Raw genomic sequence first — 22,981 nt, 5'->3', positions numbered from 1 at the left:
TCTGGGGGGTCAGAGCCTTCTGCCCTTCCTGGGTTCATCCCTGCACCTACCTCTGTCTCTGTCCTATAGGTGCTGCCCTGAGCAAAACCCCCTGCCCCCACCAGCCCATCTCCCCACCCCCGAGGAAGCTGCCCAGCTCTTACTCAGCTCCGTGTTGCTGGAGCAGCTGGTGGAGCATCTGGGACTGCTGGCCATGGTGGAGGTCGGTGGGCACCAGCCCCTGCCCCATGGCAGCATAGGGGGGCATCGGAGGCTCGGCCTTCATGTACAGGTCCCGCTGCAGGACGGGGTAGTGCGGTGGGGGCGGCGGGGGCGGTGGGGGGCCTGGCAGGTGGGCTGGAGGTGGGGGCGGGTGCTCCAGGCGGGAGGGCACCCCCACATGGCACAGGGTCTCGGGGGTAATGGTGCGCAGGAGATGGGGGTCTGTGGGAGAGATGGGGAGGCGGGGTAGACATTAGGTTTCCAGGCACCAGCTCTCCCTGGGGCAGGGTCTCCTCATACCCACCCACTCCTGAGCCCAGCCTGGGGGCTGCCCTCCCACCCATCCCACATGGGAGGAGGCTGGGCAGCCCAATCCCACTGCAGGCCTGGGCGGGAAGGCCAGACCCTGTCCAGGGGGTAGGCAGCCTTTCACTCCATCCAAGCCCACTCCTTCCCTGGGCCGAGCCTGGCCCAGCTCCCTGGGGAGGACCCGGGTCCCAAGGCTCTCTCCCAAGCCCCTCGCAGGCCTGCTCCTCCTCTGGACTTCAGGAAGGAGTCTCCTGGGACCCCCCCAGTGCAGTCCTACGGCGCGGGGTGGGGGGGGGGGCCCTCCTCCCACCGGCAGCCCCTCTACCGGGCTCCCAGGGGCCAGCCCCCCAGCCTGAGGAGGGGAAGCCCCAGCTCCCTTTGTTCCCCAGGAGGCATTCCAGAGATGTTTCTGGTAAGATAAACAGAACTCTTGACCCCTCTCTGGGCCGTGGGGAGACGGCTGCCTGCCATCCTTCTGCTCTTGGCCACCTGGGGGCCACGGCACCCCTGAGCACCCCCCGAGGCACGGTGGGCCCAGCCAGCTGCACCCAGGCTGCCTCCCCCAGCCATCCACTCACCGCCGAAGGGTGCGTCCATGATGGCGCAGGCGGGCAGGCGGGTGGCATCACCGGCAGGGACACTTGCTCAGAGGCCGGCCGGCTCCCCACCCGCCCACGGGGAAACAATAGCCAGCGCCAGGGAGTATTTGACCAGCGATAATCTGGGCCTGTTGGGCGGCCGCTGGCCCCCCACCCCCACCCCCGGCTCGCTCCCTCCCTCCCGATAAGGCCGCCCCAACCACTTGCCCAAACCCCAGAGGGGGAGGGCGGTGCCCGCTGGACTCACCATTCACCTGCTGGGGGGAGTAGGCCTCGGAGCCTGAGTCTGGGGGAGAGTCTGGCAGGGTGCTGTGGAGAAGAGGAAAGGGCTGTTGGCTGGGCCATGGGACCCCTGCCTCCCAGTCGGGCAGCTCTTCTGCGGGGCAGGGTCCCACAGACTCAGGGGCTGGAGGCCTTGAGGTCTCCCCCCTCCCCTGTTACAGGCATTTCTCTTTACCAGCCCCCTTGGGGTGCCCGGCAGGGCCCAGGGCTGAGTTGCAGGTGGGGGGCCTTGGGCTCCCACCCTGCATCCCCTCAGACCTACAGGGCACTAGGGGGGCCTGTCACCTGTGTCCCTGAGGCTGGTTCAGGGATTCAGGGACTCCCTCCTCAGATCCAAGGGCCAGGCCAGCTTTTTTCTTCCTGCACCCACTGAAGCCCCACTTCCTGGAAACTCTAGGGGGCCCTAGGGGGCTGGGCCTGGGAAACGTCAGTGGGTCACCAGAGGGGCTGCCCTGCCATGGGCAGGTGTGGGCTGGGCAGGGAGCCAGCTTGCCAGGCCTGCACTCATAGGTTTTGTGTTATCAGTGGTTCAGGCGAGAAAGAACAAACTCGACTCTGAGAGGTCAGCACGTCCTACATGAATCCTGTGCTCGCCTGAACCGGAAGGCGGTCGCCACTTGCAGGGGGCTGGCTCTCTGGCCATTGTGGCCCCCACATCTGGGAAGACTGCCCATCATCAGGCCCAGGCAGTGTCTGAGGCAACCTAGTCACTGCAGACACGGCCCTGGGCTAACTGAGGGTCCCCAAGCTCCTCTGGACAAGCCAACCCCCTACCAGCTCCCCCAGGCCCCGTGGGTGAGGATGACAGGAAGAAGTGATGGGGACCCGGTCCTTGCTGTGGGCCTCGCGGCCCGGTGGGCGGACCGGGGCCTCTCCAGCTCCGTCTCCCCGCCTGCAGCCTGCACTGCCCTGACAGTGATCTTGTGTAAAGACCCTTCTCTCCCTCTAGCCCCTGCAAACTCACATGCCAAGTCCGTAGGACTTGCCTTCTTCCTCCAAACTCCTCACAGCGCTCGAGTTGCTGATTTACTGATTACTAACTCCCTCCTCAACTAGACCCACTGCAGGAGAGGCGGGCCTGCCTTGTTTTCCACCTAGAACAGGGCCTGGCAGGGGTGGGGCGGTGGGAGCTGCCCGGGGCCCATGGAGTGTCTGTGTGGCTCTGGACACATGCTTTCTCTCCCTGGGAAATGGCTTCAGTGGGCCATCTGAATCCTGCTGTGAGGGAGACGGGGCTCTATGCACAGGCAGGCTGGTTTTGGGGTCTCCAGGAGCTGGCTATTGGGGCAGTTGATGAGCTCACATAGAGGCCTGGGGTACTGCGGTGGGCACCCAGCAGACACTCGTTAGGTGGTGGTAGTTCTCTTCCCTCCCTACCCTTCAGGGTCCGCAGCTTTAGGACAGCGTCTCAGCCTGAAGCAGCCAGCTGCCTTCTACCGCTATGGCTCACCCCTGCCTGACCTCCCCCTCTATAAGCCAGGACATGGCCACTGTCCCCCAGTACTTCCTCTGGGCTTCCTCCCCCGATTCTCATAGTCACATGATGGGGCAGAAGCATTTGGGGCTCCCTTTAGAGCTGCGGCTGCTGAGGCCCTAACCGAGGTTGCGGGTCAGTACCCAGAAGAATGGGCTTCCCTGGTGGCTCAGCGGGAAAAGAATCCGCCTGCAATCCCAGAAGGTTGGGAATAGTGGAGCTGGAGATGGAGCCTGGCTGTCTGATGGGTGTCATGCTCCCAGCACCCCACTATCCTTCTACTCAGAGACGGGGTCCCCTGCCCCCTGCCTCAGCCTGGGGGTGGACCCAGAACTTTCTCTGAGCACCTCTGCAGGGCTTGGCAAACCCATGCTCCCTGCCTCTACGTGGGCTAGGCGGGTGGCCTCCTAGAACCTCAGGTCACAGCTGGGCCCAGGCTGAGCCCCTGGGTCGGGCGGGGACGTGGGTTACTTGCAGAGAAGCGGTGGAGGGGGGACCTGCAAGGGGAAGGCTGGCTTGTCCCCACAGCTGCACTGACTTCAGGTCCCACACCTGCACCATCGGCCAACTCCCTGGGGCCACGGAAAACAGCACCGTGAGGGATTTGGGTGCCTGGGGTGCCCGCCTGCAGGTGGAAGTGCCCCTGAATGCAAACAGTCCTGCTGGTCTCAGCCCCTCCCAACTCTCCACAGAGCTCGGGGTGGAGCCTCTTCTAGCACTTACATCAGCCCTCATCACTCCCCTGCTCGGAACCCTCAGCTGCCCACTGCCTCAGCACAAAGCCTCCTCGGCTTAGCCCTGGAGCCCCCGCCCACCACCACCACCTTGCTACCCGCAGGGCAGCCCGCTCCCCACTGCCCAGCCTCGGCCCCAGGCCCACTGTCACTGTGCCCACGCCTTGCCTGGCCCGGGGCCCCTGCGTCCTAACCCGCCCGCCACACTCCTTGCCCTCACTCACCCGGGGGCATAGGGAGCCTTGGGCTCTGCCTTGATGGGGGGCCCAGAACCCCCCAGGAAGGGCTTGGGAGCAACACCCATGCCGTTGTTGTTGTTGCAGTTGAGCGGGGCGCTGTAGCTCGGGGGTGGGAGGGCCCCATGGCGCCCCGGGGAGGGTCCGCCCCCCGGGGGGCTCAGGTGGTGGACCCCGCTGGAGCCGGGGATCGCTGGCTGCCCATGGGGGTAGGAGGCCGCACTGGCTGGAGCAGAGATGTCAGGGAAGCAGCTGCGGAGAAGGGAGGAAGCTCAGCGCCAGCGGGGGCCCCCAGCCCCTCCCGGGGCCCCACCCGCGGGGCAGCGTGGACCCCGCAGAGGGCTCGGAGGCTGGGGGAGGGGGAGGAGCGGCTTTCGGAGGCGGGGCAGGTGAGGCCCGAGGGGCTGGGGGCGGGGCCACTCACAGGTCAGACGCGTCCTCCTTGCTGATGTACTCCTCCAGGATGCTCGTGTCTATGTTGGAAGGCTCCAGGGCGCCGTTGATGTCGTGGCCTGCGGGGAGGAGTGGACGTGAGCCAGGGCAGAGACCAGCACCCACCGGCCCCCACCTGTGTCCACGTGGAGAGAGAGCCCTTCACAGTCACCACCTGCCGCACCTCCAGTAGGCAGGGACAATGCTGTCCCCAGCCCACAAGGCCCCCTGGACTCCCCCAGGAGGGGAGGGGCCCACAGTCTGCATCTGGACGGACCCACTGTCTCCTGCCCCTCCATCCCCTCTCCCAGATGTGTGACACGAGCAAGTCCCTTTGTCTTGTCTATAAGATGGGGTGAACGTGTCCCCATCTTACAGGGTGCCGTGAGCAGCAAATGAGGTGCCGCCACCCTCACGGACTTGGGCCCAGACTCGCTGACCCTGTCCTGCCCTGTCCTCCAGGCAGTGGTTCCAGACAGCCCAGCTGCAGGCAGCCAGGAGCATCGGGCCTGGCTGGGCTGGACCACGCATCCTGGGTGGGGGGACGGGGGTGGCGCATGGGGTTGGGGGAGATTCCTGCACCCCGGGCCCAGCTGCAGGTGGAGAGGGAGTTGGGGTCAGAGTCAGGAGCGACCAGCTCCCCCTCAGTGTGTGTGCCTACCACCCTCATAATGAGGGTGAGGGTGCTGAGCCCAGAGGAGGAAACAGCCTCAGAAAGGTTCAGCGGGGAACAGCAGGGGCCCCGGGCCCTCCCCCTGGCCTGGCCTGGCCCCACCAAGGGGGGGACTCTCAGAAAAGGCGCCCCCATGCTCTTGGGCATCAGCAGGGGAGGAGATGCCCTCCCCTGCTCCCCCCTCCCGGGGTCACCTTGCAGGGAGAGTTGGAGGGCGGGGTGATAAGGGGGCTGACGTGGGAGATGCGTCAACTGCGATAATGGAGGCTTGCCCCCCCCCACCCTGTTAGCCTGGGCTGGCTGGCCCCACTGAGGCAGGAAGCACCCCTCCCACAGGCCCCTAGGCTTTGAGTCAGGGGTCTGTACCTCATGTTCCCTCCCCTGGTGAACCCTGGGAACAGATCTCAGGTCCAGGAATAAATCCTAGATCACCTACTGCGTGCTGTGTGACCTTGGGCAGGTCACTCACCCTCTCTGAGCCTCAAGCTCCTCAGTAAAATGGGGACAGGAACAGCTAACACTTTATAGGGTTGTTCTGAGGATGAAACAAATTAAGGTGTATAAGGGGCCCGGCACATAGTGGGTGCTCAGCAAACAGTGGCTGTCCTCACTCTCCAGCACCCAGAGCCCTGGGGTCCCCAGGAACCCCCAGCCCAGGCCTCTCCCTGGCCCCAGCCGGCATTTCAAGAATGCTGAGCCCCGCTTAGGTGATTAATGAGTGGCTAAGCCCTCCTAGGAGTCACGCGCTGCCTGGGACAGGCCCTCCTGCCTGGGCTCACCCGGCCGGGAACAAGGGACATCCACCAAGCATCACCAGTGGCCGCCCGGGGCAAGGGGAGCTTCTCAAGCTGGGAGTGACCAGGCTGCAGGCCGAGATCCTAGGACTCCAGTCACACTCTGGCCCTGACTCCGTCCTTCCCAGTTAACTGAAGGTCCCATTTATTGAGTGCCTGCTGTGTGCCAGGCACTTTTAGAGCCTAATACATTAATAATCGTAGGAGTTTATTCTATGCAAGGCAACCTACAGGCCCTTCCCGTGCAGTGAGATGCTTCACCCTCCCAACCTATAACGGTGACAATGACACAATGATGATGATATTGACAGGGGCTCCCACTGAGTGCCCACCAGGCCCCAGCGCCCTTCTAAGCGCCTAATGGGTTTACCTCCCAATCGCCCCTGAAGACCTGGTGTTTGTTATTAGCCTCATTCCCTTTGTCCAGAGAAGCGAAGTCTCTTGCCCAAGGCAACAGGGCAAGGAGAGGCCAGGGGCGTGGGCCTGACTCCGAGAGGGAAGGTTTGGTTGGTGGGTGCAGAGGCTTCCCGGCCATCCTGGGCGACCCCCCGCATGGGGGGATGGTCCCGAGGGAGGCAGGATCGGGCACAGGGAATGGGGAGGGAGGAGGCACTGGAGCGTCACGCCCACCTTGGCCGCTGAAGCTGCAGGTTTTTGAGACTGAACTTGGAATCCACAGTGAATGATGGGGTGATGGAGTCATGGTGTTGCTATTTATAACAGGCCAGGCCCCCTCCTCCCCTCCTCCTCCTCCTCCCCTGGCTAGGAGCACTCCTAATCACCCCTAATCCTCCTGCCCACCTCCCCCCACCCCAGGGATTGGTGGGGGGGCTCAGACAGAGGCATCTTGGGAGACCCTAACGAGAACCAGATGTGGTTGGGGGGAGGAGAGGCCCTCCGGTGCCAGGGGCCGGGCGGACGGGAGGATACAGGCGGGAGGGGTGAGCCACTGGGGCAGGGTGGGGGTGGGCCAATGGGTGGGAGAGAAGTATGAGGTTTGGGGGCTTGGTGGTCCTCCTGAGGGACACTGACCCCAAATATTCACTTTCTCTGGGAGTCGTCGAGGCCTGTCTGGCCCTCTCCCCACACCACCCATTCTAAAGGGTCCAGCCACTAAGCAAATGCCCCCAGTCTGTCCATGAACCACACTGGAGATCTCTAACCCAACTTTCCAGCCCAGGGACTCCTGAGGCTGGAGCAGAGGCCCCCAGGAACTCAGGAGAAAGGCAGGGTGCCTAGGGCACACTCTTGAAGGTGCCCCCTTCCCCACCGCTCCCAAAAGCACCCTGGAAATCTCTGAGCCGGCAGCAGACACCTGTCAGGCAGGAAGCTAAGAGATCTTCTGCTGATCCTCAAGACCTCCCTGGGAGGTGTGGAGGCTGCCCAAGGTCCCACAGCCTGAAGGTGGCACCACCAGGTCACAAACCACCATCCTTGCCCTCCCTCTCCCCAGACCCTCCAACTTGCCATTGCTCGGGGCACCCAGAACCCTAGTGCAAGGCCTGGCAGCTGGGCCCCCTGCGGCCCCCACGGCTGCTCCTGCCCCAGTGCCCCTCCTTGCAACTCTCCACGGTCCAGCCCCAGCCTCGCGCTCTCCTGGGACAAAAAGCCCCACTTGCTCTTCGGGGCTTTGGCACGTGCTGTTCCCTCAGTTCAGTTCAGTCGCTCAGTTGTCTCCGACTCTTTGCAACCCCATGGACTGCAGAACACCAGGCCTCCCTGTCCATCACCAACTTCTGGAGTTTACTCAAAGTCACATCCACTGAGTCGGTGATGCCATCCAGCCATCTCATCCTCTGTCCCCCATGCTGTTCCCATTCCTCATCACTCGTTAGGTTTTGCCTTAAGTGTAAGTTCCTCCCAGAGACCGTGTCTGACTCTCCTAATTCCTTGAGTGGCAGCCTCCTTTCTACTGTCTCATCAGGCTCTTTGCTCACATGCCCTAAGGGGCAGAGTTGGTCCTCTGCCCACCCACAGCCCCCATTCACCGAGTGGTCATTCTGTCACACACTTAATACAGCTTTCTGGGGGGCTGCACGGCATGTGGGATCTTAGTTCCTCGACTAGGGATCGATCTCATGCCCCCTGCGTTGGAAGCATGGGGTCTTGAGCACTGGACCATATATAACTCATATATAATTCTAACAATCCTATGGGGTAGGTGGTTTTCTTGTTCCCTGTTTCACAGATGAGGAAACTGTGGCTCAGAAAGGATAAATGCCTTTCCACTGCTTTGCAGGTATGGCAGCTGGGCTGAGTCCTCCCCGTCTGCCCTCTGTGGCATTAGCATCTAAGCATTCCATAGGCACACAATAAATGTTCATGGGATGAATGAGCAGAGTGGCAAGCGGGGCACTGGAACCAGGCCTGCCTGGGTCTGGGGACCTCCGCCTGGCTATGCTGCAGTTAGGGTCCAGGGCCAGACAGGGCCCCTCCAGGCACCGCCCCTGCCTCGCTGAGCTATGCACCCCAGCTGCTCCTCATTAATTAGGCCCTTTATTACCTGCCTTTAACAGGAGCCAGACACTGCTCCTTCCCAGGGAGACAGGGATGGGGGCTGTGGGAAGGAAGCCCCCTGCCCTCCTCTCTCCTCCTCCCTCTAAGGCCACCCAGCTGGGCAGAAGGGGAACTCGGGGGACACAAGCCAGGTGCGGGCTGAGGGCGGGTGGGGGCCCAGGTGGTCCTCCACCCTGGACCCTTCCCTTCCTCCCCCTCATGCTCACGCCCCCTCACCACCAGCTGTGGCCGCTGGCTGAGTCTCGGGCATTGTCCCGGGGAACGGGGGAGGGTGGGGACACGGCACAGTGGGAGGCTTGTGCCCTGTCCACACCCTCCCCCCCACCCGTCAATGGGGCACTTGTCAATTCATGCCCCAAACATGGCGGAAATCCCGTCGGCCACGTGGCTGTGGGCAGGGCAGGCCAGGGCCTAAGGATGCTGTCCGGGCAGAGCTGATCGGAACCCGGGGCAATCAGGGCACAGGTCTATCCTCCCACTGTCGACTGTCCACCCCAGGGATCCTGCCTCCAGACGAGGGCTGACCAGGGTAGCAATGGTTAGAAGACTGCCCATCTTGGCACTCCCACAATGCCCTAAATGGACCCCTGGGGTCACAGAGACCTGGTTGGTAATGTGGGCCCTTCCTTCATTGCTGTGTGACCCTCAGTAAGTGGCCTGACCTCTCTGGCCTTAGCTTCCTTCAAGTGCAGGAGATTCCTGCATCATGGGGTGGTCGTGAGTCTTCAATGAGATGGTGGGAGAGCTCCTCACCCCAGGAGGCCATTCCTCAGTTAGTGTTAACTATCCTGTCTCCATCAACCTTGGGATTCCTGTCTCCTTTCCTGCCCAGGCACAACTGGTGCCATGTTGTTATTCTGGCATACCTGTGGCATAGTCCAGTCTCCAGGACCAGGCTCTAGCCATCCCCACTCCAGTGGGTAGGACTTCTGTGACTGTCTGCCTGCCCTGCCAGTCCTTCCTCAATCACCCCAGTCACAGAGGGCCCCCCGTGCTGTGGTTTCATCTCCCAATATTGACTGAGCTGATCAACATGTGCCAAACTAGTTCCCACTGGGACAGGGCACATGGGCTCTCACCTTCCTTGGTCTGGACTTTCTATCTTTATTAATATGACCTATGATTAATATATGATAACTAATTCAGGCTTCAAATTGTGACCAGAGCCTTCTCACCCAAAATGCCTTCAGGTCAAATGCTTGATTCTGCAAGCGACCCTCTGCATCTCAGCATCAAATCCCCAGTTAGCCTGGGGCTGAATGACAAGGATGTGGCTTTGGAGTCATTGCCAGCAGATCCTTAAATCTGATCCACCATTGTCTTTGTTCCCTCTCAACTTCTTGCCAAAAATACAGTCGAGTCCTGCATCCTGTTTGCAGAGACCCTTCTACTCCAGGGGACCTGAAATCTTTAGCCCCCTCTGGGGTATAGCTGTGTCCTCCCTGGGTTCCCACACAGCTGCCATCCTGTCCTCAGATCCACAAGGCTGAACTCTCAGCCCCAAGATGCTCCCAAGCCAGGTTCAACAGAGCTGGGCCCGGCAGCTGTGGTCCCTTCTTAGGGAACCTGCATTGGTCCCTAGGGATTTCCACTTTACGACCCCCAACCTTCTCCCACAGCGACCAGGCCAGGCAGGTTGAGGAAGACCCCTCCCCGCAGAGGTAAAATAGGCTCCTTGCAGCTCAGGGTGGGCTTACCAGGGTCACCCAGGCCCATTTGTGTTCACACACCAGCATGCCCCACATGCACGTGTGCACACAAGAGCACACTCCCAGGCATGTATCCACTAGCACACACACGATCATGTACATCCAAACATACACCTGTGCAGAGGCACACACGCCAAACACTGACACACGCATGTGCACACACCGGCATGGTCCAAGTGTGCTCACTCATACCTTCACACAATTATTTACTGAGCATCTACTATGTTTCAGTCATGATGGTAGGCTCCAGAGATGAAGCAATAAACAGACAAAACCTCCTGCCTTGTCCCATTCATGGCCAGGTAGGGGGCCCAGTCAGGGGACGACCTTGCCTTTGGGACCAGAGCAAAATAGCGAAGGGCAAGCTGGGGAGACATGTGCACACCCTCTTCCCCAGGCGGGCCTGGGGAGGGTGGCAGTTTGCACAAGGAACCCCCCACTTCCTCTTGGCTCCCCTTCACTTTCTGGCTGCCCCTCTCCCAGTCTCTTCACACCCACTCCTGACCTGTCCCAGTCCCCTCTTCTGTATCAGGTTTACTGGTTGTACATATAAATTGTACTTTCCTTAAAAAACAAAACAAAACAAACATAAACCTCCTGCCGGATGCAGAGTCAGGTGACAAGATAGATGGGTCAAACCCACAGCATTTTAGAAGGTGACAAATGCTATGGAGACACTAAAGCGGGGAGATGAGGCTGGGGTGCTAGGAGTGAGAAGGAGTTGCCATTTTAAGCAGGATATCAGGGAAGGCTTCACAGAGCAAAGACAGGGAGGAGGTGAGCCACACGGACAACTGGGAAGAGCATTCCAGGCAGTGGGGAGCCAGTGCAAAGGCCCTGCGGCATGTTCACATCTCAACACACCTCACATTTGTACACTCGTGCCCACAGTGATTCCCCGGTGGCTCAGTAGGTAAAGAATCTGCCTGCAGTGAAGGAGACTCAGGAGATGTGGGCTTAATTCCTGGGTCGGGAAGATTCTCTGGAGGAGGAAATAGCAACCCGCTCTTTGTGCCGGGAAAATCCCACGGACAGAGGAGCCCGGCGGGCTACAGTCGATAGGATCGCAAACAGCTGGACACGACTGAGTGAGCACGCACGTGTGCCTGCAGTGCTCGCTGACCCAAGGCAGGCCCAGGCCAGCACACCTCCCTATCAGCTCCAGGTGAAGCCAGTCCAGCTGAGCGAACTCGGTGTAAGCCAGTCCAACTCCGTCACCAAAGGTAGCCCACTCCAAGTTAGCAAAGCAGGGGATGCGTATCTTGGGAAAGCCCCTCACCCTCTCTGGACTGCTCAGAGAGGAGCTCCCAGCTACCCCCTCCCTCCAAGACCACAGACCCCAGGAGAAGAATCATGGTGGGGAGAAGGGAGCACGGGGGACTGAGGTGATGAAGAAGGGAGTGAGGGGGGTGGGTCCCCAAGCTCCTCAGAGAGACAGAGGCTGTGGTTGTGCATTAGTGGGGCTGGAGGGATCTAGGTCAGATGGAGGAAAACCTTTCCCACCGACGAGCAAGGAGGCAGGGAGAGGCCAGGAAGCCCTGAAGCCCACTGTCCGTGGTCCAGGCCAGGGGCTGCTTAGGAGCCAACTGCCCCTCGACCCAGGGTTTTCCCTTCCTTCCTCCAGCCTCAACAGTCTTGGGGTCTCACTGCTTCTGTCACACAACCCTGACCATCTGAGTGAGGGGTCTGAGGTCCAGAGAGGTCCAGGGGCTGGACAGCAGTCACCCAGCACAGTCGCACGTGAAGGGTCAGGCCCCCAGCACACAGACAAGAGGCCCCCTCCCGCCCCACTCCAAGCTGGCACCCAGCTGTGATGGGCTGCAGGTCAGGAGACCGGATCCCACCCAGCTCTGCCACCATGGCTGCCCTGAGTGAGCCTGCCCCATCACCTCCTCCTCCTGCCTCAGCAGCCCCCTCTCAGAAGTGAGGGGACCCCAGCCGCACTTCCACAGGGCCCCTGAGAGACAACACACGCCTAAACCTCTGGCCTGGGTGCGGCTGGCAAAGACAAAGGATGGTCAAGCCCCTTCCCCCAGCCACCAGCCCGAGTTCCTCATCTCTGAGCTGGAGGGTGGGGCAGGCCCTGCTGGAGGCACTGAGAACCAGGAGTGGCATCAGGGCCAGGCAGGGCCATGGAGTGGCCTCTGAGTACAGGGTGCTCCACAAGGTGACAGCTTCCCTTCAGCCCTGGAATGAGCAGCCCAAAGAGGGTGAGGGGCTTTCCCAAGACACACAGCGCCAGCCACAGGCCCCAGCCTGATGCTGGGGGTACTGACCTACCCTTGGACCGATAAAGCGGGGAGCATAGTACCTGGTGTGAGCCTCCCAGGGGAGAGCAATCACAGTCCAGGCCACAGGCACCCCACCAGGCACCGTCCCAGACCCCGTTTATCTAATCCCCACGGAAACCCTGAGAGGCAGGTACGACGCCTACAGCTGTGTTGCCATTCTACAGATGGGAAGGTGGAGGCACAAAGAGGTTTAGGGACAGGACCAGGAGAAGGCTAAGGACAGACCCACAGCCCACCTCAATGAATGCAGAGACCCACATGGGTTCAAGGGGCTGCCCAACATGCTGGCAGCAGGGGCTGGAGACCAAGATGGGAGAGGATACCTCTCCATACACACACCCAGGCTGTGGGGGAAACTGAGGCCCATAGGAGGGCTCGGTGAAAAGGAAGAAGGTGGGAGAAAAAGGGCAGGCAGCCTGGGTTGGGCGGGGCCAGCCCCGGTTAATAATTCAGTTAATGATTTCTTCTCTCCATCCTTATCGAGCGGGCAAAGTCCAAGGGCAGCAGCCAATCAGCAGCCCCCGCTGGGCAGTTACCCAGCGGCCTCTTCTGCCAGGGCTCCCAGTCCTGCGAGGAATCAGAGAGCGGGGGCCAGGTCCCCAGGAGGGGGCCGTTTTGCCCAGAGCAGCCTATCTTTCCCCCCAACACCCTGCTTGGCTCTGCCTAAGACCCCCGGGGCCCCTCTGCCCAGGCCCTCAGACTCAGGAGAGGCCCTGGGGTCGGCAGGCTGGAAGCAGCCTGCTCCGCTCCTTTGTGCTGAACCAGGCCCCCCGACCCTGCCTCTGTTTACATGGTCATTGTTGCTTCCATCTCCTGCCCTCCCCCCACCCTGTGCGGCCCTACACTGGGTGCTGGGAACAGGGGGATGAGTCAGTCGCTACCCCCCACCCCGCCCCCGCTACCTACCACTTCCCTTCCAGCTGGGGTCAGGACCTAGGGAGGTGGGGCTGGGACAGGAGTCCTCCAGAGGGGCTCTGTGCAGACCCAGGAGGCACCCCATCTCATCCCCTTGAGAGTCAGGGGTCTGGTGGTCTCCCCCACCCACCGACTCCCCAGGGCACACTGCAGACAGGTGGACTCGGGCACAGTGCCTGGTCACACACCGCATCTCAACCCCAGACTCCCGTCCAGGGTGGGCATCCTCTTCCATGAGTGGTCAGGTGGGCTCCCCGGGGGCCTCCTCTGCAGGCAGAGGGGCTGGTCCCCATAGGAAGGCTACCCTCCCTCCCCAAGGCCCTGGCAACGGGGCGTGCTGAGGCCTGGGTATCAGCCCTGGTTCACCCGGACTGACCCCCTTCTCTTGGAGCCACAGTCTTGGACTCTGGGGAAAGCGGGCCAATGCCATCCCTCCCCTTCCCCATCCCAGAGCTGAGGAAGGGTCAAAGCCAGGATCTGGTGTTCTGGGGTCGGTAAGGAGCCCAGCGCCCCCTCCCCCCGTGTCCAGTGTATATGTCCTATCGCGAGGTCAGGAGCTTGCCTTTGTTTGGTGGCTGAAAAGAATCATCTTGGAAGCCCCTGCTCTGGTCCAGCCTACCTGCCTACCCCAGACAGGTAGGGGACATGAAGCCAGAGAAGGGAAGTCACCAGCCCAAGCTACCCATCAGGCCTGGAAGGAGTGAAAACCCGGCTCCCACCTCCAATCCTAGCAGGGCTCTAGAGGCTGGGGGAGGCACCCCAACCTCTGGGTGGCCTCTCCAGCACATGCTGGCAGCCCAGCTCCGCTCAGTCGCTTCCTCCATCCCCTCCGGCTTTCTGAGGGCTGACCGCTGTTCACTCACACCCCATGTGTCCCTGAAGCCAGGGGCCAGCACCCTCCGCCTTCTAAAACATCCCTCTTCCCCAGGGCTGGAGGAGAAGGCTCATCAGAGTCCAGGGCAGCATCAAGACCTTCTCTGCTGCCCACTCTTGTCTTGCAGGTGAGGAAAAGGGGTCCAGAGAGGGCCACACAGCTCTCAGTGACCGAGCCCACCCCACAACCTCTAAGATCCTATAGGGATCCTCCACCACCGCCTGGCCCTGGCCCTGACCAGCTCTGGGAGCCCCAGGCCCCAGCCAGTCAACGTGATTAGGAGGACACCTGCCACTGCGTCCCGGTTACCTGCTGGGAGCCAGTGCATCATGCCCGGAGGGTCCGCTCTCTGCAGGCCCTGTGCCCGCGGGTCTGGGCGGCTGTAGCCTCCCTCTAGGGGATTAGCAAGGCGGTCACGGGGGCCCGGCTGTACCAGCCTCGAGGGGGCCGCCCTGTCCCAGCCTCCCACCTGAGGCTCAAAGCGCCTTAGCCTCCAGCCCCCCACCCTGGGGCCGGGTACAGCCTGGCCCCCCACCCTGTGTGGGCAGGACCCAGGACACACGCCTGATGTGCCTGGAGAGGGGGCCTTGTCACACGAGGGGCCTGGGCACACCCTGCCCCCTTCAATCACGCCCTCTCCCGTCTCCAAGCCCAGAGCTGAAAGCGCAGACCCTGCGCCTATGTATCCACTGTCCTGGGGGGTGACCACAGCCAAGCAGGACCTGGGATGAGAGCTCAGGCGTCCCCCAGCCCCAAGGGGCATACGCACCGCGTCTCTTCCCTCTCCCTGGAACAACACATCCACCATGCGCACAACAGCACCGTTGCCCACGCTTCCACACTTCCACTCATGAGCACACTCGCCAGCACCCCCCCACCCCCCCAGGGGCTCCCTAACACCCACACTGAGTCCCCCATGTGCCACTGCCCACCAGATTCCTGGCCAGGCCTTCCCCACCCAAGCTGCCCGGGAGACCCCAGCCCTCAGCGCCTGCCCCACCTTCCCCCATTGCAGGCTCTGGGAGCACTTTTCCAGCCCCTGGCTCCCTCCACAGACATTCTTGAGTCTCCTCTTATCTCTCTGGAGGCAGCAGCACAGCCTCCCCGCCAGGCCAGCCAGGCCAGCCGCATGGCTGAGCCGTGGCGTCAGCCCCCACCCCCACCCCCCACCCACGGCCAGGAGGGAAAGTTTGGCTCCGGAGACAGGGAGCCTGGGCCAGCCAGGCCCACCCCTCTGCCCGGGCCCAGGGTCCTGGGGGAGGAGGTGCGGGGATATCTGCAGGAAGTAAGGGGGTCTGGCTTGTGAGTCATCGGGACATCTGGCACGCTCAGGGCACCCCCAAAAGAGCAGCCCCCAAGCAAGGACGAGTGTCCCCTTCCTACCTCCCCAGGGTCTCCATAAAGCCCCTCAAGGCTCCTAAAGGATTAGCAGGAGCAGGGGAGGACTAGAGCCCCTGGGACCGATGGGGAAATGTCAGGAATGTCAGGACCCTCAAGTGGCCCATCCACTCAGGATCAACCACTCAACCTAGTCCCAACCTGACTTCTTAGATCTGGGGCTGCTGGGGGTCCCAAAAACTGCAGTGGGGAGGCCTGAGGCTTGGGGATGCCCTTACCTGGGTTGTTTAGCGAGCCTTCTCCCTGTCTGTGACTTCTGGCTGGGGGGCAGCAAGCAGAGTGGACAAAGGCTCCCACCCTCACACCCCAGAAGTCACAGGGAGAAACTGAGTCAAAGAAAGGCCTTCCTTGCTCCCTCACAGGACTCCAAAGGGATCTGGGCGCTGGGCTTGAAACCTGGGCCCTAATTCCCTGCCCTGTGTGCCCTGTGGGCCACCCGAAACTCGCCAGGGTTAGGTTCACACTGATGGAAGGTTCTGGATCATCCAGTTTTGCATTCTGAAAGCACTGAGGTGCAGGGTATGGGCTCAGGGACTGGGCAGTGGGTAGGGGCAGAGGGTGGGCTACCGAGGTGGGTGGAGAGGGACACAAAAGCACCCAGAAGGTCTGGCTAGATGTTCCAGCAAGGGTCTGAGAAGCTAGGGGGTGTCAGCCTGTGCCTGTCCCCCTCCCCCACGCTGTCCCTTCCCTCCTGAACTCAGCACCGGGGAGGGGGACAGCTTGGAGGAGGGGCGGAGGCTACTCAGGAAAAGGGGAGAGAAGCTGGCGAGATGAAGGTGCAGCGCCCCCAAAACCACTGCTCTGGAGCGGGGAGAGGGCAGAATAAAACACTGTCGGGTGTGTGTAGATCCCAGCCCTGGCGAGGGTCCTGTAGGGTCAAGGTGAGGAGAAGAGGTCGTTCCTGGGACAGGGGCACCGTCTGAGGGGGCAGAGCTCCAGGGACAGGTGTGAGACACAGCCCAGAGGACCCTCGGGGGGTTGGCAGGAGGCAGCGAGAGGTCTCAGAGGGAGGAGGTGGCTAATGTGGTGGGGGCGGTGGGAAGGGGGGGTGATGCCAACTTCAAGAAGGTTCCAGCCCAAGGAGAGCATTGGAGGTGGGGTGGGGGAGAATCCCGCCCACAGAGGAATGCCGGAGAGGGGTACCCCAGTCCCTGGTAAGGGAGGGGTAGCTGCTTCCTGGGGAAGTTCAGCTGTGGGGGAGGGGGCGGCCTTGGAGAAGGTGGGTGACGGTCCTGAAGGGGGTCTCCCCATCTTGATGGGGGGGTCCTAGGCTCCGGGAAGCACCGTGGGGCAGGTCCCAGGTCCTAGGAGTCAGGCTAGGGGGAGCGGGAGCAGGATGCCAACCTGAAAGCAAAGGCAGGGCGTCTGGGTCGTTAGGTGGGGGTCCCAGTCCCTGGGAGGCACGCTGGGGTGCCAGCCTAAGAGGCATGGAAGACCCCCCAGAAGGCGTGCTGGGGACTCCAGCCTAGAGGGGGGTTCCAGCGAAGCACAGAGACGGTCCCCGGGGTCGGGAAGTGTCAGAATTTAGAGGGGACTGCGGATCCTGGAAGGCGTGAAGGAAGGCTGAGTAGGGACGGGACGCAGCTCCAAGGAAGTTGTGTGTGTGTGTGGGGGGGGGGGGGTGTAACAGGGAGGGGGAGCCCAAGTTCAGCAGAGGTGGGTATTAACCTGCAGGAGACGGAGGAGGGCCCCCGCCCGGAGCAGGCATTCTGGCGGGGTCCCGGCCTGGCGAAAGCACAGTCAGAGGTCCCAGTCCCCAGGCAGACCGGGTTGGGGGCTCCCAGCGCGAGAGGGTCGTCGTCCCCGCCGGCCCCGCGCGGTCCCTCACCTTCGAAGAAGCGCTGCAGCGCCTCCGTCTCGTCCACCACCTCCATGTCCGGCCTGCCCGCCGCGCACTCCGCCCCGGCCCCGCTACAGCCCGGCCCGGGGGCGCGGCATCGCCGGCGCGGCCAGCGCGACAGTCCCGGCTCGGCTCCCGCTGCGGTCCCGCCCGGCCCGCCGCCGCGTTCGCCCCCAGCGCGGCCCTGGCCCGGCCCCTGCCCGCCCCGCACGCGCCCCGCCCGCCGGCCGCGCGCCGCGCCCCTGCCGGCCCGCCGCAGCCCCGCGCCGGGCAGGATGCGCGCGGCTCCTCCAGGGGGCGCTCGGCGCGGGGGGGCTCCTAATCGAGTTGGTGGGGGGGAGGGGGGTCACTGCGCCGCCAGACCCCTGTGCTGCGGGAGGCCAGGACCCCCGCAGTCCTCGCCTGCTCCTGGGGTAAGAGCAGACAGCGGGCTTCTCAATCTTAGATGTTCAGAACCAAACCTCAGGGATAGCCCCAGTTTCCTCTGTTGACCCACTGCCCATCTCAGCAATAATAACTTGCATTTCTCAAATATTCGTTAGGGGCCAGGCCCACCCTGAGTGCTCTACGGGGATTATCTCTGAGTTCGTCCTCTCAGGTACCCTACCAAAGAGAGACTACTATGTGATTTTACAGATGCGAACAGTGAGGCTCAGTGAAGTTCGGTACCGTCTGAGGAAGTCTGTCCTGTACAACCTTGCAGTGATGGTGGAATCCCTCTCTGTCTTCCATCAGGGTCGCTGCCAGCCGCATCTGGCCGCCGAGCACTTGAAAAGTGGCTGTTGAGACTGGGAATCTGACTTCTCAATTTTTAGTTAATTTTAATTAGTTCAAATTTAAATAGCTATGTGTAGCTGTGGTATTGAACGGTCCAGGTCTAACGGTTTCAAAGGGATTAGGGTCAAAGGCAACATCAGAGCCAGGTCCTGGCTGACCGGGGAAACTGCCCCTTCCGTCACCCAGGAGGGTCCCGAGTGAATCCACCAGCCTTCTCTCTGTCTCCATCTCTGCGAGCACCTCTCATTTCTTTCCTGCCAAACAGCACAGCCTCTCTCCCCATTGATCTCCTCTATAACCCTCCCGATGACTCTTTTTACTTCTCTATTTTTATTGTTTATTTATTTATTCTTTGGCCATGCCACACAGCATGTGGGATCTTAGTTCCCCAGCTAGGGATGGAACCCCCCCAACCCCTGTACCCCTGCTCTGGAAAACACAGTCTTAAACACACTGGACCGCCAGGGTAGTCACCCAAATCACTCTTTTTAAAACGTAAATCAGACCATGTCACTTCTTTCCTAAAACCTAGGGTTTCCCTTTGCACTCAAAACAATATCTAGGCCCATCCATGCTGCTGCAAATGGCATTATATATGTGTGTGTATAACTGATAGGCTTCCTTGTTGGTGCTAGTGATAAAGAACCCGCCTGTCAACGCAGGAGACTTAAGAGACATGGGTTCGGTCCCTGGGTCGGGAAGATCCCCTGGAAGAGGAAATGGCAACCCACTCCGGTATTCTTGCCTGGAGAATCCCATGGACAGAGGATCCTGGTGGGCTACGGTCCATAGGGTCACAAAGAGTCAGACATGACTAAAACGACTTAGCACACACACATAAGTATTACTGATTCACTTTGCTATACAGCAGAAACCAACACAACATTGTAAATCACACTCCGATAAAAATTTAAAAAACAAAAACAACATCTAAACTCCCGCCCTGGTTTCCAAGGCCGAGTATGACCTGCTCCTCCTGCCTATAACACTGACCTCATCTCCTACTTTGCTCTCCATTGCTAAGTCACAGCCACCACAAGTCCTCTTTGCCATCACTCAAACATGCCAGACTCACACCTGCCACAGGGCCTTGGCACATGCTGTTTCATCTGTCTGCAACATTGGTTCCCCTGAGCTGGTTCCTTGGGAGTAGTCAGTCTCAGCTCACTCATCACCTCACTGGCCATCCTATTGAAAGCAATTCCCCCTGTGTGCTCGAGTGCTAAGTTGCTCAATTGTGTCCAGCTCTTTGCAACTCCATGGACTGTAGCCCACAGGCTCCTCTGTCCATGGGATTCTCCAGGCAAGAATACTGGAGTGGGTTGCCATGCCCCCTTTCGGGGGATCTTCCCAAGCCAGGGATCGAATCCGCATCTCTTAAAGTCCCCTGCATTGGCAGGCGGGTTCTTTACCACTAGGACCACCTAGGTAGCCCAGTTCCCCCTACCTAGCCTTTCTTTCTCACCACGAAAAAGATTTGTATCTACTCTTTGTTATGATTCTTCTCCTTGCTCAAGAATGAAAGCTCTATGAGGGTAAGGGTTTTTTTCTGGCTTGGTCAGTGCTCTAACTTCAGCACCAAGAATGCTACTTGACACACAGTAGGTGCTCAAAATATTAATAGATGTGATGAATGAATGACTAGGGTGGCGTCTTCAAACTGCAGGATCTTAGAACTCTGAAACCTCGGAAGCAGGGAATTCTGGAATCCCGGACCCAGAGAATCATCTTACTACAGAGTGGCTCCGCTCACAGCCTCCCTGGGTCCTCAGACACAGCACGGGGGCTGGAAACAAAATCTACCCCACTCTTCTTGTTGTTCAGTCACTAGGTCGTGTTCTACTCTCTAGGACCCCATGGACTGCAGCACGCCAGGCTTCCCTGTCTTTCACTTTTCCAGAGCTTGCTCAAACTCATGTCCATTGAGTCGATGACACCATCCAACCATCTCACCCCTGTCACCCACTTCTCCTCCTGCCTTCTATCTTTCCCAACATCCGGGGCTTTTCCAGGAAGTCAGTTCGTTGCATTGGGTGGCCACTGTATTGGAGCTTCAGCCTCAGCATCAGTCCTTGCAGTGACTATTCAGGCTTTGTTTCCTCCGCATTGATTGACAGATGACAAAACTGAAACAGAGGCCAAGGAGAGGGTGGTGGGAGGACTCACTGGCAGATCAAGATGCCCGTCTAGGCAGCCCACCGGTGGCCCCTCAGAGGACAGTGCGGGGTGGGGGGCAAGCTGGGCTACCGGGTGGAGGTGGCAGTGAGAGCCTGCAAAGCGGTTCTCACACAAGCCACCCTCCTCCTCTTCCCCAGCGGCCAGCCTTGGTGGGGGTGGGGGGACAGCCGGGGCCTGAGCCCCAGATGTGGCCCAGTCAGCAGGCCCGTGGTGGCCCGCCGAGGAGGGTCAATGCCACGACAGTTCTGGGGCTGGGGGAGGGGGTGCCCAGGCCGGCAGGCGCCTCACAATGAGGTTTTGTCCCCCGGGGGCCGCTCTCGGAGCTGTTGCTCTTAGATATATAGAAATGGATTTTGCTGGAGGCCCCAGCTGTGTGTGCTGATCAGCGCTCCCCCCGCAGGGGCCCGACTGAGGGAGGGAGAGGGCCACACTGAGACGCCTATTCTTTTCCAGCTGATACACCCCAGAGGTTTTTCCCCCTCTGCAGCCTCCCTTAAGACAATTGTTATTCTCTGCTCTGCCCCCTCCCCCACCCGGGTCAGGCCCGCCCCGCGGACAAAGTAGACACCCGCCTACGCCGAGTGATTTTTTAAAATGAATTTATTTTAGGAGTTGCCCAGGACCGCCTGGAAAATCAGCTTCTTTACAAGCCTCCTCCGTCCGCAGGTCTTCCTGCCACATCCCACGTGGTGCCCAAAAAGTCTACCGTTAGAAGGCGGTCCCCATCGGTGAAGGATGCCTTGCCCTAGCAGTGGGTGGGTGGAGCTATGCATATTTTGTCCCCAGCACCCAAGTCCTCAGGCTGGGCTGTTGGGTCTCGGCCTTGAAGATGCATGCAGTGGGATGGGGCTTCCTGTTCATCTCATGGGAGCTGGCCTCGCTCAGGGGGTTCTCGCCCTGCTGTCTCCCCTGACCCCACTAAACCACTGAGAGAGGGAGCAGTGGTCCCCTGGGATCTTCGTCTCTGCGCTGGGGGAGTAGGGTGGCTGAAAGGTCTCTGACTCCAGGGCTCAGTGAAGAGTCAAGGCTGCCACCCTCCAACTCCATAATGAAGGAGGTTGAGGCTGGTGAGGGAGCCCCATAGAACCTTGCGTAAGCAGGACTTTGAGGGAACCCATCCGTGGAGAGGAGTCCCTGCCAGTACCCTCTCCTCACCACGCCACATGAGTGAGGGACCGAGATTTCTGTGCTGGCCCGGCAGACATAGCTGTCCCTGGGGCTGGCTCAGCCATTCTACAAGGCCTGTCCTCTGTACCTTCATCGCTGAGTCAACCCATTATTCCCACCTCATGGGGTAGGTAAAATACCAGGGAGGTGATTGATAAATGTGGCTTTCTCTGACTCCAGGTCAGTTCCCAGAGCCCAGCGTTGGCCCTTGAGAGGGTGGTTGGGTCAGAAAGAGGCAGCCACTCAGCAGGCAACCCTGGGGAAAGGGAGGCAGGGACATGAGGGTTAATGAGTAACGGGCTGGAGGCTGGCCCAGAGAAGGGTGGAGCGCTGTGGACAGAACCCTCCCTACTGCAGCCTGCAGGACTCCGGGCCTCCTGTGGACTCACACAGCCCTTGGCACCTGCCCACTTTGCAGAGGAAGAGAGGAGGGCCCAAAGGGTGGTGAGCATGAACCCAGGGAGTCAGCAAGCGAGGGGTCCCTCGCGAGCAAGCAGGGTCACCTCTCTCCCGCTTCCCTCCCAGCTGAGATGGGACAGGCCATCCGGGTGGCCGAGTGGGGTCTGGGAGGCAAGGCGCTGCTCCAGTCCCTCCCCCATCACTCCTCAAGAGAGCCTCTCCCCGTTCCACACTCTGGCTGTGTGACCTCAGGCAAGTCACAGAACCTCTCTGATCCTCAGCTTTTGCTTCTGCTCCCCTGATAGAATAATTTGCAAACCAAATGAGACCACAAGGTGTGAAGAACCTCTGAAAACTATTAGGCGAGTGTGGAGGCCACATCCAGGGCTGGGAAGGCCTGGATTTTAGTCCTAGATCTGCCCCTGGGCCTGAGTGCCCTCGAGAAGGTTTCCACCTTTATGTAGCCTCAGTTTCCTCTGTTCAAAGAGGCCTGGGGAAAGACAGAACCACTCTGTCACCCTCCCCAACACCTCAGTCTGCACTCAGAGCTGGGAGGGTGGGCAGTGTCGGGAGGGGAAGGTCCAGGTCTGGTCAGACCTTGGCTGGGTCAGCGTTTGGGCGGCACTGGTGCAGGTCCCCTCGGACTGGCTGGAGAAACAGCGCCATCTGCTGTGTGGAGGAGGCAGACCTGGGCACCGGGCTTGCAGGAGGCCTGGCCGCCTGCCCACCCTGGCCTTGCAGCCGCTCCTCAGGCCTCACTGGCCTGGGCCAGGCTGGAAGGGGGTCCCTGGGCCTGACCAGGTCTTTTGCACCCTCCCTAGGGACGGTGGGCTAGGAGGTCTCCATGATGGTAGACCCCGAGTTCCGGTCTGAGTGCTGCCAAGACAGGCTTCCCTGGTGGCTCAGACAGTAAAGAACTTGCCTGCAATGTGGGAGACCTGGGTTTGATCCCTGGGTCAGGAAGATCCTCTGGAGAAGGGAATGGCTACCCACTTGCTTGGAGAATCCCATGGACAGGGGAGCCTGGCAGGCTACAGTCCATGGCATCACAGAGTCAGACATGACTGAGCGACTAGACACTTTCACAGGGAAGCCCTCAGCAAAGACTTCCAGTGGCCCTGCATTCCAGTGCTACCCCGATCAGGAGTTTCAGTGCTCTCACCAACCAGCCACCTCCTACCC

At 60.7% G+C, this 22,981-nt stretch overlaps 1 protein-coding gene across 9 annotated transcripts in view; it reads right to left on the bottom strand.

Annotated features, from left to right (window-relative positions):
* MYRF (myelin regulatory factor) overlaps positions 1–17,437 on the bottom strand; it is a 35,235-nt gene extending 17,798 nt beyond the window's left edge. For 8 of the 9 annotated variants that reach the window (XM_061406590.1, XM_061406593.1, XM_061406598.1 and 5 more), the window contains exons 1-5: positions 17,267–17,437; positions 4,260–4,347; positions 3,824–4,087; positions 1,357–1,418; positions 144–423 (exon numbers count right to left, since the gene is read on the bottom strand). In XM_061406590.1, coding sequence (XP_061262574.1) covers positions 144–423; positions 1,357–1,418; positions 3,824–4,087; positions 4,260–4,347; positions 17,267–17,312 — 740 coding nt within the window. In that variant the 5' untranslated portion in view covers positions 17,313–17,437. The remainder of the gene's footprint in view (positions 1–143; positions 424–1,356; positions 1,419–3,823; positions 4,088–4,259; positions 4,348–17,266) is intronic. The other variant, XM_061406599.1, reaches the window with a different exon arrangement.
* Positions 17,438–22,981: the final 5,544 nt, after the last annotated feature.

Source organism: Bos javanicus, chromosome 29, assembly GCF_032452875.1.
Source record: "Bos javanicus breed banteng chromosome 29, ARS-OSU_banteng_1.0, whole genome shotgun sequence".
NCBI lineage: Eukaryota > Metazoa > Chordata > Mammalia > Artiodactyla > Bovidae > Bos > Bos javanicus.
This window is presented reverse-complemented; position numbering and strand designations above follow the sequence as displayed.